Raw genomic sequence first — 16,189 nt, forward strand, 5'->3', positions numbered from 1 at the left:
CATTGTAACAGAAAATTGCAACATGCATAGCTTTGGAACGTCACATTTACTATTACCTACTGTAACTTTGTGCGCAGTTTGTTTCATCGTAACCAGATAGGCGGGTTTATCGTGGCTGTGGGAGGGTTCGGTGAAAGGGGGAAGTTCAGACGTTTTAGTTCTGTTGTCTTTGTGTAAAGCAGTGGAGCGCCCGATCTCACGCTATCACTCTTCCCTCTTCCCCGAATCCTTTTAAAACTCTCCCCTGGGTTTCTACCCTCCCGAACCTCTCCCCTTCTACCCCACCCTCCCCCCGACAACACATCTCAAAACAAGGATCAGGTAAGAACATTTAATATCTATATATGTGTGCAATAAAATCTAAAAGAAACGCACACCGCATCTTGCTAGCTGGTAGCACGCACAGCCAGGCTTCACGTGGATTTGCCAGGCCGCAGTACTTGCACGCAGCTCATAATAAAGCCAGCACGAGCTTATTTATCAGTCATTTGGCTGCTATTTACGCGTGTTTATTTGTAAATGATCAGTGTTAGGGTGTGTGTAGCCAATATGAAACCGATGTATATTCTTGAAAAATTGCTAGCGTGAATGTCAAATGGACAGTCATTCAAACGATATAGCTCCACATGCTCCACACACGGATGCTAGCCACCCAATTGGTATGCTATGCTAGGTCATAAAGCTAGCACGGAGGGCGCCGGCCGGTAAGACTCAACCGCATGCAGCTATTTATTAGTGAAATTGAATTCATTGCAGCCAAGTAATCGGACACATTGTCTATTAATTCACGAACTTGAACAGCAAGTTTGTTTCGCTCGGGATTCACTCTTGGGGACCATTAACCAGCTTGTTAGTTAGCCTGACATGCTAGCTAGCGAAATGTATCTCTTATGTAGGTAGCCGGCAATGTGCTAAGTTACTAGCAAACTTAAAGATACACGTGAACATGAATCATTGCTATGATGACCACTCTAACGAAGTTAGATTGTTACTTTTAGTCTAAAGGCAAGTTACGGTGCATGAATCATGATACAGTACAAATAATAATCATGCGTGCAACAACCTCACACCAGAAGGCCCCATTCTTGTTTGCCAATCATATCTCAACTCCACACGATACTACCATGGAGTTGAGATACTTGATTACATTCTTGTTTTTGCAAATGTATTTATTTCCCCTCTTACAATAACGGCGATCCGTTTAGAACTAAAAGCAGCTGTGGCTGAAAGAAACCTGGCATTGTTTGGATGGTTTCAGCAGCCTACTTGTAAACCAGGGGGTCCTTAAATTATTTCAGTTAGAGACCCAATTGAAAAATGTAACGTCATCCGATGACCCAAATTTAAAAATAAATGGCGCGTGATTTATAGATGTACTCGTAACTCGTGCCCCACCTCTTACATGCCCAGTGCCCACTTTGTGTTTCCGACCCATAGTTTAAGAAACACTCTTGTAAACAGTAATATGCTATTAAGTTTATTGAGATCAATAGCAAGCTAGCTAGCTATTTGGTGTTAGTGTACAAAGGCTGTTGGGTAAAAACCAAAACCCAGCTATTCAGTTCACTGATCTCACATTCTATACTCAATTGTTCTCCCGCTTGTCCCTCAGCCCTATACTCTCCTAACTCTTCATCTCCAAGCACTATTCTAAAATGTCTTACTGTTCTCTTGTCTTACCTCCAGATCCCATCTTTGTGACCAAAGACCCTCAGTTGTGACCCTTCAGCGACAGCTTCTCCCATCCAGTACTAGTTATGGACTCCGGTGTGATTGAAGGAGGACTCAATGTCACCCTCACCATTCGATTGCTGATGCACGGCAAGGTGAGTGACCGCCCACAGAAGGTGTGACTGAGTGTTAGCCCACAGAGATAAAGGCAATGTCACCATGACCATTAGATTGCTGTTGCACGGCACTGTGTGCGACCTCCCAGAGCAGGTGACAGTAGGGTGTAACTAGAATGTTTTGGCCCACTGAGCTAAAGCCTCTTAGACATTAAGCTCGGGGAGCAAACACAAGTCTTCGACTCTCAGACCAGGTTACCCATTTAAGCATGGTTCACCAAACCACTGCTATTAATGGTCCACGTGCCCTTTTCACATTACCAAACCCCCCCCCCCCCCCCCCCCCCCACCACCAACTCCTCTTTTACGCTGCAACTCTCTGTTTATCATATATGCATTGTCACTTTAACTATACCTACATGTACATAATACCTCAATTAGCTCGACTAACTGGTGCCCCCTCCACATTGGCTCTGTACCGGTACCACCTGTATATAGCCTCCACATTGACTCAGTACCGGTACCCCCTGTATATAGCCTCCACATTGACTCTGTACCAGTACCACCTGTATATAGCCTCCCTATTGTTATTTTCACTGTCATTTTACATTAAAAAAATCTTTACTCATCTATTGTTTACCGAATACCTATTTTATTTTTTTACCTAACTGCATTGTTGGTTAAGGGCTTGTAAGTAAGCATAAGGTCTACTACACCTGTTGTATTTGGCGCATGTGACAAATACACTTTGATTTGAATGATTTTATTAAATTCATCTGTTTATCTCTTTTAGGAAGTCGGAAGCATCATTGGCAAGAAAGGTGAATCTGTGAAGAAGATGAGAGAAGAGGTGAGAAGCACACACACACGTTTTTTGTTTGTGCAGTTGCTGCCGCTAGAAAGTATTTTCCTAATTGCCTAATTTCTCCTCTCCTCCCCCGTGGTGTTCCAGAGCGGGGCTCGCATCAACATCTCAGAGGGGAACTGTCCTGAGAGGATCATCACTCTGGCAGGCCCCACCACCGCCATCTTCAAAGCATTCTCCATGATCATCGAAAAGCTGGAAGAGGTAACTTGTGATAACACTGTACTAGATCGGACTGACTGTTCATTTGTCATTATGACGTCTGTAGGAAATATGATGTTCCTTCCTCAGTCCAGCCAAGGTGCAGGATAGATGAACAGACTGGAGACGTGTTCAGCTACTCTTTTAAGAAAAATGGAAGTTAATATAAAATGTTTTTAACGATCTGTTTTTGTATTTCAAGTTATAGTTGTTCCTCAGTGACTGAACACCTCACATCCATCAGCCATTGAAGTTAAAAGTGGAGCTGGAGAGAAATGAAAAATATATAATTATTACTTAATCTCCCCTTTTTGTCTCCCAGGACATCAGCAGCTCTATGACGAACAGCACGGCCACCAGCAAGCCCCCGGTCACCCTACGCATCGTGGTGCCAGCCAGTCAGTGTGGCTCCCTCATCGGCAAGGGAGGCTGCAAGATCAAAGAGATCAGAGAGGTGGGCAGTAGACCGTTGGCAGTAGACCGTAAAGGACTATGTAGAATGGAATCCAACAACTGACCCCTGTTGATCATCACTTGAAACACAATCGATATAGAATCTCAATTTAAAAAAGTATATGAGTACATTATAAGGAAATGATCAATGCCATACATAAATTATATTTGTATAATACATTTTAAAGAGATATTAAAGCAATCGAAAACAGCTACAGATTATAATAACTAAAATGTTTTAACTCTTATGTGACCTATTCACTGCCTAGCTGAAGTCTTTAGGCATTCAATTCATTCTCCCAGTAACCCCGGTGGGTGGAGGGAGAGAGCTCTGCTCTGGTTTCTATCCACTAGAGGAGCCATCAGTAACATAACAACAACAAAGTCTGGGGAAAGTATCATACCTGGAGGTGAAAAGGCAAAAATCAATAAGACAATTTTGTTGAACTTACAAGGCTATTTGCACATTGTGGCAAATGAAGTCCAGACCAGTCAACCTGCCTCTGTCCTCTCTCTCTCTGTCCTCTCTCTCTCTGTCCTTTCTGTTCTCTCTCTCTGTCCTCTCTCTCTCTCTGTTCTCTCTCTCTCTGTCCTTTCTGTTCTCTCTCTCTGTCCTCTCTCTCTCTCTGTTCTCTCTCTCTCTCTGTCCTTTCTGTTCTCTCTCTCTGTTCTCTCTCTCTCTGTCCTCTCATTCGCTCTCTCTCTGTCCTCTCTCTGTCCTCTCTAGTCGACAGGTGCTCAGGTACAGGTGGCAGGCGACATGCTTCCTAACTCTACAGAACGGGCCATCACTATCGCAGGGACGCCCCAGTCCATTATCGAGTGTGTCAAGCAGATCTGTGTAGTTATGCTCGAGGTAAGTGTAAGTAATATCCTCAGATCATCGATTTAATTCATCGTAAATACACACTTTCTTCATTGAGAAATTACCCTTTGCATTCTCTTTGGTAATAGTATCTCTTGCTCAATTCTACAAAAGTTTTGAACGTATTTGTTGAATTAAACCCATTCTCCTTCTCTCATTCTCTCCTCTTGTGTGTCCTACAGTCTCCCCCTAAGGGGGTCACCATCCCATACCGACCCAAACCTTCAGGATCCCCTGTCATCTTTGCCGGAGGACAGGTATGTTTGATAAAAAATAAAAAATAATATCATTTGATCAACCTCCTGGTGCTTGAAAGGGGACTGGGGGGGGGGGGTTGTTTAGAGAAGAAACAACGTGTAGTAATGGTGGTGGTGGTGGTGGTGGTAGTAGTAGTAGTGGTGGTAGTAGTAATGGTGGTGGTGGTGGTAGTAGTAGTAATGGTGGTGGTGGTGGTAGTAGTAATGGTGATGGTGGTGATGATAGTGATGGTGGTAGTAGTATGTGAGTTTCCCAAACTGCACCCTATTCTCTGTAGTTCAATACTTTTGATTAGGATCCACGGAGCCCTATAATCTGTTCTCTGCTACCGCACGGCAAGCGGTACCGGAGCGCCAAGTCTAGGTCCAAGAGGCTTTTAAACAGCTTCTACCCCCAAGCCATAAGACTCCTGAACATCTAGTCAAATGGCCACCCAGACTATTTGCATTGCCCCTCTTTTACACCTACGCATAGTCACTTTAATAACTCTACCTACATGTCCATATTACCTCAACTAACCGGTGCCCCCACACATTGACTCTGTACCGGTACCCCCCTGTATATAGTCTCACTATTGTTATTTACTGCTGCTCTTTAATTACTTGTTACTTTTATTTCTTATTCTTAAACTGAGCTGTTGGTTAGGGTCTTGTAAGTAAGAATTTCACTGTAAGGTCTACACCTGTTGTATTCGGCGCATGTGACTAATAAAGTTTGATTTGTAGTAGTGCACTGAAGTGAGTAGTGTTCCATTTGGGACGCTGTGTGTGTGTGTGTGTCAAGATGTTGATGGAATGCCTGTGAACACATTGTTGTTGTTTCAGGCGTACGCAGTTCAAGGACAACATGCCATACCCCAGCCAGACGTAAGTGATGTTCTGTTGTCACCTTTCCATTGATGCTTCCTGTATCCTTATCCTCCCTGACCTACCATGTCCTCTACTCTCACTGTTCCCTATCCTCCCTGACCTACCATGTCCTCTACTCTCACTGTTCCCTATCCTCCCGGACTTACCATGTCCTCTACTCTCACTGTTCCCTATCCTCCCGGACTTACCATGTCCTCTACTCTCACTGTTCCCTATCCTCCCTGACTTACCATGTCCTCTACTCTCACTGTTCCCTATCCTCCCTGACTTACCATGTCCTCTACTCTCACTGTTCCCTATCCTCCCTGACTTACCATGTCCTCTACTCTCACTGTTCCCTATCCTCCCTGACTTACCATGTCCTCTACTCTCACTGTTTCCTATCCTCCCTGACTTACCATGTCCTCTACTCTCACTGTTCCCTATCCTCCCTGACTTACCATGTCCTCTACTCTCACTGTTTCCTATCCTCCCTGACTTACCATGTCCTCTACTCTCACTGTTCCCTATCCTCCCTGACTTACCATGTCCTCTACTCTCACTGTTCCCTATCCTCCCTGACTTACCATGTCCTCTACTCTCACTGTTTCCTATCCTCCCTGACTTACCATGTCCTCTACTCTCACTGTTCCCTATCCTCCCTGACTTACCATGTCCTCTACTCTCACTGTTTCCTATCCTCCCTGACTTACCATGTCCTCTACTCTCACTGTTTCCTATCCTCCCTGACTTACCATGTCCTCTACTCTCACTGTTTCCTATCCTCCCTGACTTACCATGTCCTCTACTCTCACTGTTCCCTATCCTCCCTGACTTACCATGTCCTCTACTCTCACTGTTTCCTATCCTCCCTGACCTACCATGTCCTCTACTCTCACTGTTCCCTATCCTCCCTGACCTACCATGTCCTCTACTCTCACTGTTCCCTATCCTCCCTGACCTACCATGTCCTCTACTCTCACTGTTCCCTATCCTCCCTGACCTACCATGTCCTCTACTCTCACTGTTCCCTATCCTCCCTGACCTACCATGTCCTCTACTCTCACTGTTCCCTATCCTCCCTGACCTACCATGTCCTCTACTCTCACTGTTCCCTATCCTCCCTGACCTACCATGTCCTCTACTCTCACTGTTCCCTATCCTCCCTGACCTACCATGTCCTCTACTCTCACTGTTCCCTATCCTCCCTGACCTACCATGTCCTCTACTCTCACTGTTCCCTATCCTCCCTGACCTACCATGTCCTCTACTCTCACTGTTCCCTATCCTCCCTGACCTACCATGTCCTCTACTCTCACTGTTCCCTATCCTCCCTGACCTACCATGTCCTCTACTCTCACTGTTCCCTATCCTCCCTGACCTACCATGTCCTCTACTCTCACTGTTCCCTATCCTCCCTGACCTACCATGTCCTCTACTCTCACTGTTCCCTATCCTCCCTGACCTACCATGTCCTCTACTCTCACTGTTCCCTATCCTCCCTGACCTACCATGTCCTCTACTCTCACTGTTCCCTATCCTCCCTGACCTACCATGTCCTCTACTCTCACTGTTCCCTATCCTCCCTGACCTACCATGTCCTCTACTCTCACTGTTCCCTATCCTCCCTGACCTACCATGTCCTCTACTCTCACTGTTCCCTATCCTCCCTGACCTACCATGTCCTCTACTCTCACTGTTCCCTATCCTCCCTGACCTACCATGTCCTCTACTCTCACTGTTCCCTATCCTCCCTGACCTACCATGTCCTCTACTCTCACTGTTCCCTATCCTCCCTGACCTACCATGTCCTCTACTCTCACTGTTCCCTATCCTCCCTGACCTACCATGTCCTCTACTCTCACTGTTCCCTATCCTCCCTGACCTACCATGTCCTCTACTCTCACTGTTCCCTATCCTCCCTGACCTACCATGTCCTCTACTCTCACTGTTCCCTATCCTCCCTGACCTACCATGTCCTCTACTCTCACTGTTCCCTGTCCTCTACTCTCACTGTTCCCTATCCTCCCTGACCTACCATGTCCTCTACTCTCACTGTTCCCTATCCTCCCTGACCTACCATGTCCTCTACTCTCACTGTTCCCTATCCTCCCTGACCTACCATGTCCTCTACTCTCACTGTTCCCTATCCTCCCTGACCTACCATGTCCTCTACTCTCACTGTTCCCTATCCTCCCTGACCTACCATGTCCTCTACTCTCACTGTTCCCTATCCTCCCTGACCTACCATGTCCTCTACTCTCACTGTTCCCTATCCTCCCTGACCTACCATGTCCTCTACTCTCACTGTTCCCTATCCTCCCTGACCTACCATGTCCTCTACTCTCACTGTTCCCTATCCTCCCTGACCTACCATGTCCTCTACTCTCACTGTTCCCTATCCTCCCTGACCTACCATGTCCTCTACTCTCACTGTTCCCTATCCTCCCTGACCTACCATGTCCTCTACTCTCACTGTTCCCTATCCTCCCTGACCTACCATGTCCTCTACTCTCACTGTTCCCTATCCTCCCTGACCTACCATGTCCTCTACTCTCACTGTTCCCTATCCTCCCTGACCTACCATGTCCTCTACTCTCACTGTTCCCTATCCTCCCTGACCTACCATGTCCTCTACTCTCACTGTTCCCTATCCTCCCTGACCTACCATGTCCTCTACTCTCACTGTTCCCTATCCTCCCTGACCTACCATGTCCTCTACTCTCACTGTTCCCTATCCTCCCTGACCTACCATGTCCTCTACTCTCACTGTTCCCTATCCTCCCTGACCTACCATGTCCTCTACTCTCACTGTTCCCTATCCTCCCTGACCTACCATGTCCTCTACTCTCACTGTTCCCTATCCTCCCTGACCTACCATGTCCTCTACTCTCACTGTTCCCTATCCTCCCTGACCTACCATGTCCTCTACTCTCACTGTTCCCTATCCTCCCTGACCTACCATGTCCTCTACTCTCACTGTTCCCTATCCTCCCTGACCTACCATGTCCTCTACTCTCACTGTTCCCTATCCTCCCTGACCTACCATGTCCTCTACTCTCACTGTTCCCTATCCTCCCTGACCTACCATGTCCTCTACTCTCACTGTTCCCTATCCTCCCTGACCTACCATGTCCTCTACTCTCACTGTTCCCTATCCTCCCTGACCTACCATGTCCTCTACTCTCACTGTTCCCTATCCTCCCTGACCTACCATGTCCTCTACTCTCACTGTTCCCTATCCTCCCTGACCTACCATGTCCTCTACTCTCACTGTTCCCTATCCTCCCTGACCTACCATGTCCTCTACTCTCACTGTTCCCTATCCTCCCTGACCTACCATGTCCTCCTCTACTCTCACTGTTCCCTATCCTCCCTGACCTACCATGTCCTCCTCTACTCTCACTGTTCCCTATCCTCCCTGACCTACCATGTCCTCCTCTACTCTCACTGTTCCCTATCCTCCCTGACCTACCATGTCCTCCTCTACTCTCACTGTCCTCTGACATGTTCCCTGACCTACCATGTCCTCCTCTACTGTCGCTGTCCTCTGACATGTTCCCTGACCTACCATGTCCTCCTCTACTGTCGCTGTCCTCTGACATGTTCCCTGACCTACCATGTCCTCCTCTACTGTCGCTGTCCTCTGACATGTTCCCTGACCTACCATGTCCTCCTCTACTGTCGCTGTCCTCTGACATGTTCCCTGACCTACCATGTCCTCCTCTACTGTCGCTGTCCTCTGACATGTTCCCTGACCTACCATGTCCTCCTCTACTGTCGCTGTCCTCTGACATGTTCCCTGACCTACCATGTCCTCCTCTACTGTCGCTGTCCTCTGACATGTTCCCTGACCTACCATGTCCTCCTCTACTGTCGCTGTCCTCTGACATGTTCCCTGACCTACCATGTCCTCCTCTACTGTCGCTGTCCTCTGACATGTTCCCTGACCTACCATGTCCTCCTCTACTGTCGCTGTCCTCTGACATGTTCCCTGACCTTCCATGTCCTCCTCTACTGTCGCTGTCCTCTGACATGTTCCCTGACCTACCATGTCCTCCTCTACTCTCACTGTCCTCTGACATGTACTCTACCTATCCTCTCTACCATCCCTTCTCTACTCTACCTATACTCTCTACCATCAAGTGTATTTTCAGTTTTGCTGGTGTATTGACAACGCACCTCCTCAGCATATCACTATGGGTTTAGGATTGTTAGTTCAGGATGAGTCTTGTATTACTGCCTCAGTGATACTGTGTTGATTATGCCTGGTTGGTTTTGGTCGTGGCCCAGGAGAGATGCACAACATATGTTCTGTCCTATCCATCCGTCAGAAGACTGCAAGAAACCTTTCCAAACGGAGTCTCGAGTTCTCCTGAGCTGCAGTGGAAAGACCATGGGGTATAAATGAATAGAACGAAGAATGATTCCCCAAGCCATGCAACAATCGTCCATTTTAGAGCAACAGTTTGAGGATAAGATGAGCTAACTGGTCAAGACAACTGGCTCTTGTTCATTCGGATATGCCATGCATTGCAACAAAAGGTTTTGCCAATAGTAAATTAGCATTTCTTATTGGACACGTCAGGAAGTCCAGGATCCAGTTGCAGAGGAAAGTGTTCCGTCCCAGGGTCCTTAGCGTAGTGATGAGCTTGGAGGGCACTATGGTGTTGAACGCTGAGCTTTAGTCAATGAACAGTGTTCTCACGTAGGTGTTCCTCTTGTCCCCGTTTCATGCCGTTTGGTACCTAATGAGCACCACCTCATCTACTGTTATACATGTCTAAATGATGAATGAATGTTGTGGTGAATGAAATGGTTTCTGTACTGACCGTGCTTCTTGTCTCGTCTCTTTCCCGTTTCTCTCCTCCCTGCCCCCTCTCTTGCCCTCACAGTCTTCCTCTATCTCTCCACAGCTCACCAAGCTCCATCAGCTGGCCATGCAGCAGAGCCCCTTTCCCATGGGCCCCAGCAACCCGGGGTTCCAAGGTACTAGGGACTTGACGATACAATCGTTTGTAGAAATAAAGTTAAAAGGTTCTGTAAACCACTGCACTCAGAACTGTTGTGTTTGGACCATAATGAGATCAGCAGTGGGTTTTACTCAGATATTTGATGCTAAAATATATATTTTTTTATTAATGGCGGCAACAGGCGTGAAAGACAAAATGTTTTGACTGTTAGGGCATCGTTAGTGTGTCACCCTGATAGAAACAAACTCCTTGACGAAGGCTTTAGCTGATGTTTTTAACATTTTGTTTCATTGAACATGCCACCACAATAATGGTGTTTAAATATAATGAACAGTACCATGTTCCTCTTGGTCCTGATTGTGTTTATTTATACATTTCTGTATTTTTGGCTTGTTGATTTAGGAGGGATGGATGCTTCTGCCCAAACTAGCTCCCATGAGATGACCATTCCAAATGATGTAAGTATTTCCACAGTGACGACTCTGACCTGCCCATTTCAATCAAGTGGTTGGACAGTTCAAACTATCAATCAAATCCATTCTAGTTGATTGGCTTAATTGACTTCCTGGTTTTCTCTCCTCCTTCTAGTTGATTGTCTTAACTGATTTCCTGTTCCCCCCCTCCCTCTAGTTGATTGGCTTAAACCCCCCTCTAGTTGATTGGCTTAACTGATTTCCTGTTCCTCCCCTCCCTCTAGTTGATTGGCTTAACTGATTTCCTGTTCCTCCCCTCCCTCTAGTTGATTGGCTTAACTGATTTCCTGTTCTCCCCCCCCCCCCCTCTAGTTGATTGGCTTAACTGAGTTCCTGTCCACCCCCCGTCTAGTTGATTGGCTTAACTGAGTCCCTGTCCACGTCCACCCCCCCCCCCCCCCCCCCCCCCGTCTAGTTGATTGGCTTAACTGATTTCCTGTTCCTCCCCTCCCTCCAGTTGATTGGCTGCATAATTGGTCGCCAGGGTTCTAAGATCAATGAGATCCGTCAGATGTCGGGTGCCCAGATAAAGATCGCCAACCCCGTGGAGGGCTCCGCAGACAGACAGGTCACCATCACTGGTTCTGCTGCCTCCATCAGCCTGGCAGAGTACCTCATCAACGCCAGGTCAGACACAACATCACAGTTAGATCAAATACCAATCTGTTGTCCTAGAGTCAGGGATAGATCGACTTGGCCGTTGCAAAATTCCAGAAACGTTCCCAAAATTCCTAGGATGTAGGTTTCCCTGTTGGAGGACTTCCTGCATGTTCCCTCCTGATTCCTGGACTCCTCCAACCGGTGGACTTTGGGTTCTGGCACATTCTTGACTTTTAGTTTCTGGTCTTGGTTGGCGGAGCAGGCTTTTGATCCGGCCCAACACTAACTAACACAGAGTTGGGTTGGAACAGACGCCTGCAGCTCTCCCAGTATGCTACCATGCCCTTTCTGGTACCAACCCACCACCCCGCACCACTGTACTTGGGCCGTTGACATTTGGGCGCCTCCCAGCAATACAGTACAATGTGTTTGTGTTCGCCTGACTGCCTAACCTCCCAACACCAACCTCTATATCATGTACTGTTATTGTACTGGCTCTGCTGAATAGTTCAGTGTGTTTTGAGGGCATCAGTTTTAAACAAGACAGTGAACATAAATCATTAATCTTGATCACATAATGAGTAGCTATTTGGGATTCAAGGTGATTTGTAGATCAGTGACTCTGTGCAGTCCGGCTGCAACCTTGTCTGTCTCGAACACGCACACTGTTTCTAGAAACATGAGTCAGACTTCTAATGATGTCATCTTCCCGTGTACTCACTGACGGCTGCTATGCCTAGTTGTCCTTTTGCCTTGTCTATCAGACTCTCATCCCCCTCCCTGACTGTTGGTCTGTTTCCCTCTCTTTCCCCTGACTGTCAGTCTGTCCCCCCCCCCCCCCCCCCCCCAACCCTCATCTCTCCCTTCATACTCACCAGCCTTCCCTGTAACCCGTCCCGACTGTCCCCCCCCCCCCCCAACCCTCATCTCTCCCTTCATACTCACCAGCCTCCCTGTAACCCATCCCGACTGTCCCCCCCCCCCCCAACCCTCATCTCTCCCTTCATACTCACCAGCCTCCCTGTAACCCGTCCCGACTGTCCCCCCCCCCAACCCTCATCTCTCCCTTCATACTCACCAGCCTCCCTGTAACCCGTCCCGACTGTCCCCCCCCCCAACCCTCATCTCTCCCTTCATACTCACCAGCCTCCCTGTAACCCGTCCCGACTGTCCCCCCCCCCAACCCTCATCTCTCCCTTCATACTCACCAGCCTCCCTGTAACCCGTCCCGACTGTCCCCCCCCCCCCCAACCCTCATCTCTCCCTTCATACTCACCAGCCTCCCTGTAACCCGTCCCGACTGTCCTCTTTCTCCTTGTCTCTGTTGTTTCTACAGCGTAGAGTCCTCTAAACCCTCCTCCTCGAACCCCGAACAGACCCTCAGCACCAGCCTCCTCTGCCCTCCTCTTCTCTCCACTACTACCACCTCCTCTCCTGCTGCCACTTCCTCTACTGCTTCCTCCTCCTCCTCCTCTTCTTCCTCCTGTTTGGCGCCCCCTTCCTCCATCTCTCTGTCCTTGTTGGTTCCTCCAGGCACTCCCTCCTCTGACTCCCCTACTATCCCCTGTGTCTCCAGTCTGCTCAGTCTTAAGCCCCTCCCCCTCCTGGCCCTCCACTCAGCCAATCCCGAGCCAAAGCTCTCCCCAGAGCTGGGTTCCAAGTCTAAGAGGCGAAGGCTTTCCCCTTACTAACACTACAGACATTAAGTATGTCCCAAATGACACTCTATTTCCTGTATAGTGCTCTACTTTTGACCAGGGCCCTATGCGGAATAGTGTGCTGATTGGGATGTAGTCAAGCTTAGTATTGTCTGTACTGGGTCTCGCTCTACTGTTGTACCTGGCTGTGCATCACGCTTCTTAACTTTAAAGTCAAAAAATAAAATGAAAACGCCACACTTAATAAAAAAAAAAGCTAAATGCCCAGATATGGCCTGAGATCTCGTCCCCATGTGTTGTGGGTCCCACTGCTTGGTTTGTCACCTTCACCAAAGGACTCTTGAGTCCCTGGTCTTTCTATCTAAAGACACTGCATCAGCATGGACACTCTGTTCTCAGACTGACTCACTTATTGACACAAATCGTCTGGTTGGTTTTCTCTTCTTGCTGTAAGCTCAGGTAACACCTTTCATGTCCTCTTTATATTGAGATCTCAAACTGGATTTCATTTATTCTGAGGAAAAGATCGGAATATGAACTTTGCCATACCTGGGTAATACGTGTGGTAGCTAGTTACATTTGTTGTAAACTGTTTATTATAATGCTGATATCCTTGATTTAACACATTTAGTGTAACATGTTTGATGTTCAAGTAGTCTCGTTGGGTGTAATGATCTCACTTTGATAGTTTATCCTCGGGTATCATATGTTATCTAATTTAAATCACCCTCATTTTGGGTCATTGGACCTCTACGACTTCAGGAAATTGATGTCTTCGTAACTGAAGTAGTTTAGAATGAGTGAATCGAGCCATAGACCTACTGCATGGCCAGCTCAACTGCTGCTCACCGCTGCTTTACAATCCTTTAGTACTGGGCAGAAGTCAGCGACAACAATTCAGAGTACAGGAAAGAAGTTGAATGAATTGTTAGCACTTAGGATGTGATGTCAAGGAAATGGTATCCTCTCAGCTGATTTTTGTATTTTAATCAACAGAGGGGGTTTGTTGTTATTGGGTTCATGTTTTGCATTGTGAATTGTAAGAAGCTTTGGTGAGTTTGTAAAAGTTTTAAATTGTAAAAAGGTTTTATCGTGTCTGATCTGAAACACACAGCTTGGCTTATTCTCTCCCCCTTCGATCTTTCAATGTGTGTCTCTCTCCAGGCTCTCATCTGAAGCAACAGGACTGGCGACCAACTGATAGAACAGGCTCTGATGTGATCTGCACTAACCCCCCTCCACATTTTACCTTCTACCACTCATCGCTCCATCACTCAGCTCTCTCCTTTAAAGGCGGCAATGCAACTATCCAACATAGTTTAACCTTTTTTTTTATTTTGTCGTTTAAAAATCACACCACCCACCCATTAAAAAAAATATATATATATATATAATTTGTTTATCTGCATTCATTGTTTTTATGAAGAAAACTATTTGGTTTTTAAGTCCCTTTGAGCCCCTGTTGACATTTTTAATGATTTATTCTTAGATAATTGTATTTTTTGGGGAATGAAAGCTCTCCTTGTCTGTCTTTAAACTGTCACAAAAGACTAGATAGAGGAGAATAATCTCAAGGTTTAATTCTGTAAAAGTTAGATTTTTTTTCTTTTAAAAATAAAAGTCTCTAAAATAAAAATAGATTGGCTGTTTTTTTCCCTGCATATTTAACCCCCCCCCCCCCCCCCCTAGTCATTTTATCCGTTGAATATCTGCAAAAACTCACCTTGGTTTAATGTTTGTCACCAAAGGGGGAAACATGGAGCTTGTGCTGTCATCACTGCTGGTATTTTGGGTATGGCATATCTCTAACAGTACTAGAAGACGTGGCTGTTGCATTAATGGAAAATACTTTAAAACCGCGTACAAACACATTTCACCTTAACCTTTTTTTTTGTTTCCTTGTCATTCCTATTTTTCTATCTTCCCTTTTACCCCGTGTCATATGTTCAGGATGTATCCCAATTGCACACTAGTTCCTATGTAGTGCACTATTAACGTAATGAGGGTGCCATTTGGGACGTCGACTATATTGCTGGGGGTCAGAAGGTTGTTGGGTTCTGCTCGAGGGCTAGGAAGCAGAGAGGACAATCCTCAATTTTCTTTTTTAAGATAATACCACAAAAAAAAGGTTGCAATATTTGTTTTAAATGGAGGAAATAATTTTTTTTAGCTACCAAAGGGGATCGAATCCTGAATAATGACAGGCGTGTGTGTCTAAGTGTGAGGAGAGAAACTAAGATATTATGGATGATCGTTATTAAGCTGAAACTAAGATATTATGGATGATCGTTATTAAGCTGAAACTGAGACAAAGAAAAGGGTGTTTTAAATTGGTTAACACTAGTTTCCTGCTCTTTGCTGAAGTCAGAATTTATTTTTTTATTATTTGCAGGAAATAAATCTTTTGTGCACGTTTTTTGGAAAGACTGTAGACCTGGGTGCCACCACATTGTTAAAATAAACTACAGAAATAAAGATGTGAAATGCTCAAACTACAAGATCTAGGTCTTTGTGTTGCTTCATTGTGTGTGTGTGTGTGGGGGGGGGGGGGTTATAGGGATGTCAAATATATTTCATAAAGGTTATTTCCATTTCACAATGAACTATTATTCTACTCTATGCATTCTGTTATCTGGACTGGTCCCTGCTACGCTTCTATAAAAATCATTCTGCATTAATAACCAACACTGAAACATTGCCAGTTTTTGAACAGTGAGTTTTTTATTTTTTTTATTATTTCTTAATTTGTTTCTTAAATATATTTATTGTACACAGATACAATACATAATGCAATATAAAACAAACATTTCTTTTTCATAAAGGAGGAGTCTGTTTTTGATTCAGCATTACGGAAACGAGCCTGATCCCAGATCTGTTTATAACGCTCTTGCCAAACATTGGTGTTCCTGACAATGACCATTGGAGTTTGTAAGACAATACTAACAAACAGATCTGGGACCAAGGCTAATTTGGAAACATACAAGAATGACCCTCTATTTCTCCAGTCACCAGAGGGCATTGATCTTTGCTGTATTGGCAACAAAACAATGAATTATTTATCTGTTTAATGACATCTGTCTGGATGTCATTCAGCATAAGACCTAGTAGTTAATGAAGTTAATGCTTGACTTGATGGGACAGAATACATTCTGAGATCAGAACATTCAAAATAAACACTATAAAACCTTAATATATTAAGGAGCTGCCA

The 16,189-nt window shown here is 45.9% G+C and overlaps 1 protein-coding gene across 7 annotated transcripts; it reads left to right on the forward strand.

Moving 5' to 3' along the window:
* The first annotated feature begins 150 nt into the window (after positions 1 to 150).
* On the forward strand, positions 151 to 15,481 carry LOC120057985 (poly(rC)-binding protein 2). 7 transcript variants are annotated; one of them, XM_039006473.1, is made up of 12 exons: positions 151 to 321; positions 1,687 to 1,826; positions 2,581 to 2,637; positions 2,740 to 2,856; positions 3,176 to 3,307; positions 4,034 to 4,168; positions 4,354 to 4,428; positions 5,254 to 5,295; positions 10,173 to 10,266; positions 10,647 to 10,708; positions 11,181 to 11,350; positions 14,146 to 15,481. In XM_039006473.1, exons 2-12 carry the CDS (start codon positions 1,758 to 1,760, stop codon positions 14,180 to 14,182), a joined length of 990 nt encoding a protein of 329 aa, XP_038862401.1. In that variant the 5' UTR covers positions 151 to 321; positions 1,687 to 1,757; the 3' UTR covers positions 14,183 to 15,481. The 7 variants fall into 7 exon arrangements, with proteins under 7 accessions (XP_038862401.1, XP_038862423.1, XP_038862435.1 ...); XM_039006495.1 differs by having other exon boundaries at positions 10,194 to 10,266; XM_039006507.1 differs by having other exon boundaries at positions 10,194 to 10,266; positions 10,653 to 10,708.
* Positions 15,482 to 16,189: the final 708 nt, after the last annotated feature.

Source organism: Salvelinus namaycush, chromosome 2 (genome assembly GCF_016432855.1).
Source record: "Salvelinus namaycush isolate Seneca chromosome 2, SaNama_1.0, whole genome shotgun sequence".
In the NCBI taxonomy this organism is placed as follows: Eukaryota; Metazoa; Chordata; class Actinopteri; order Salmoniformes; family Salmonidae; genus Salvelinus; species Salvelinus namaycush.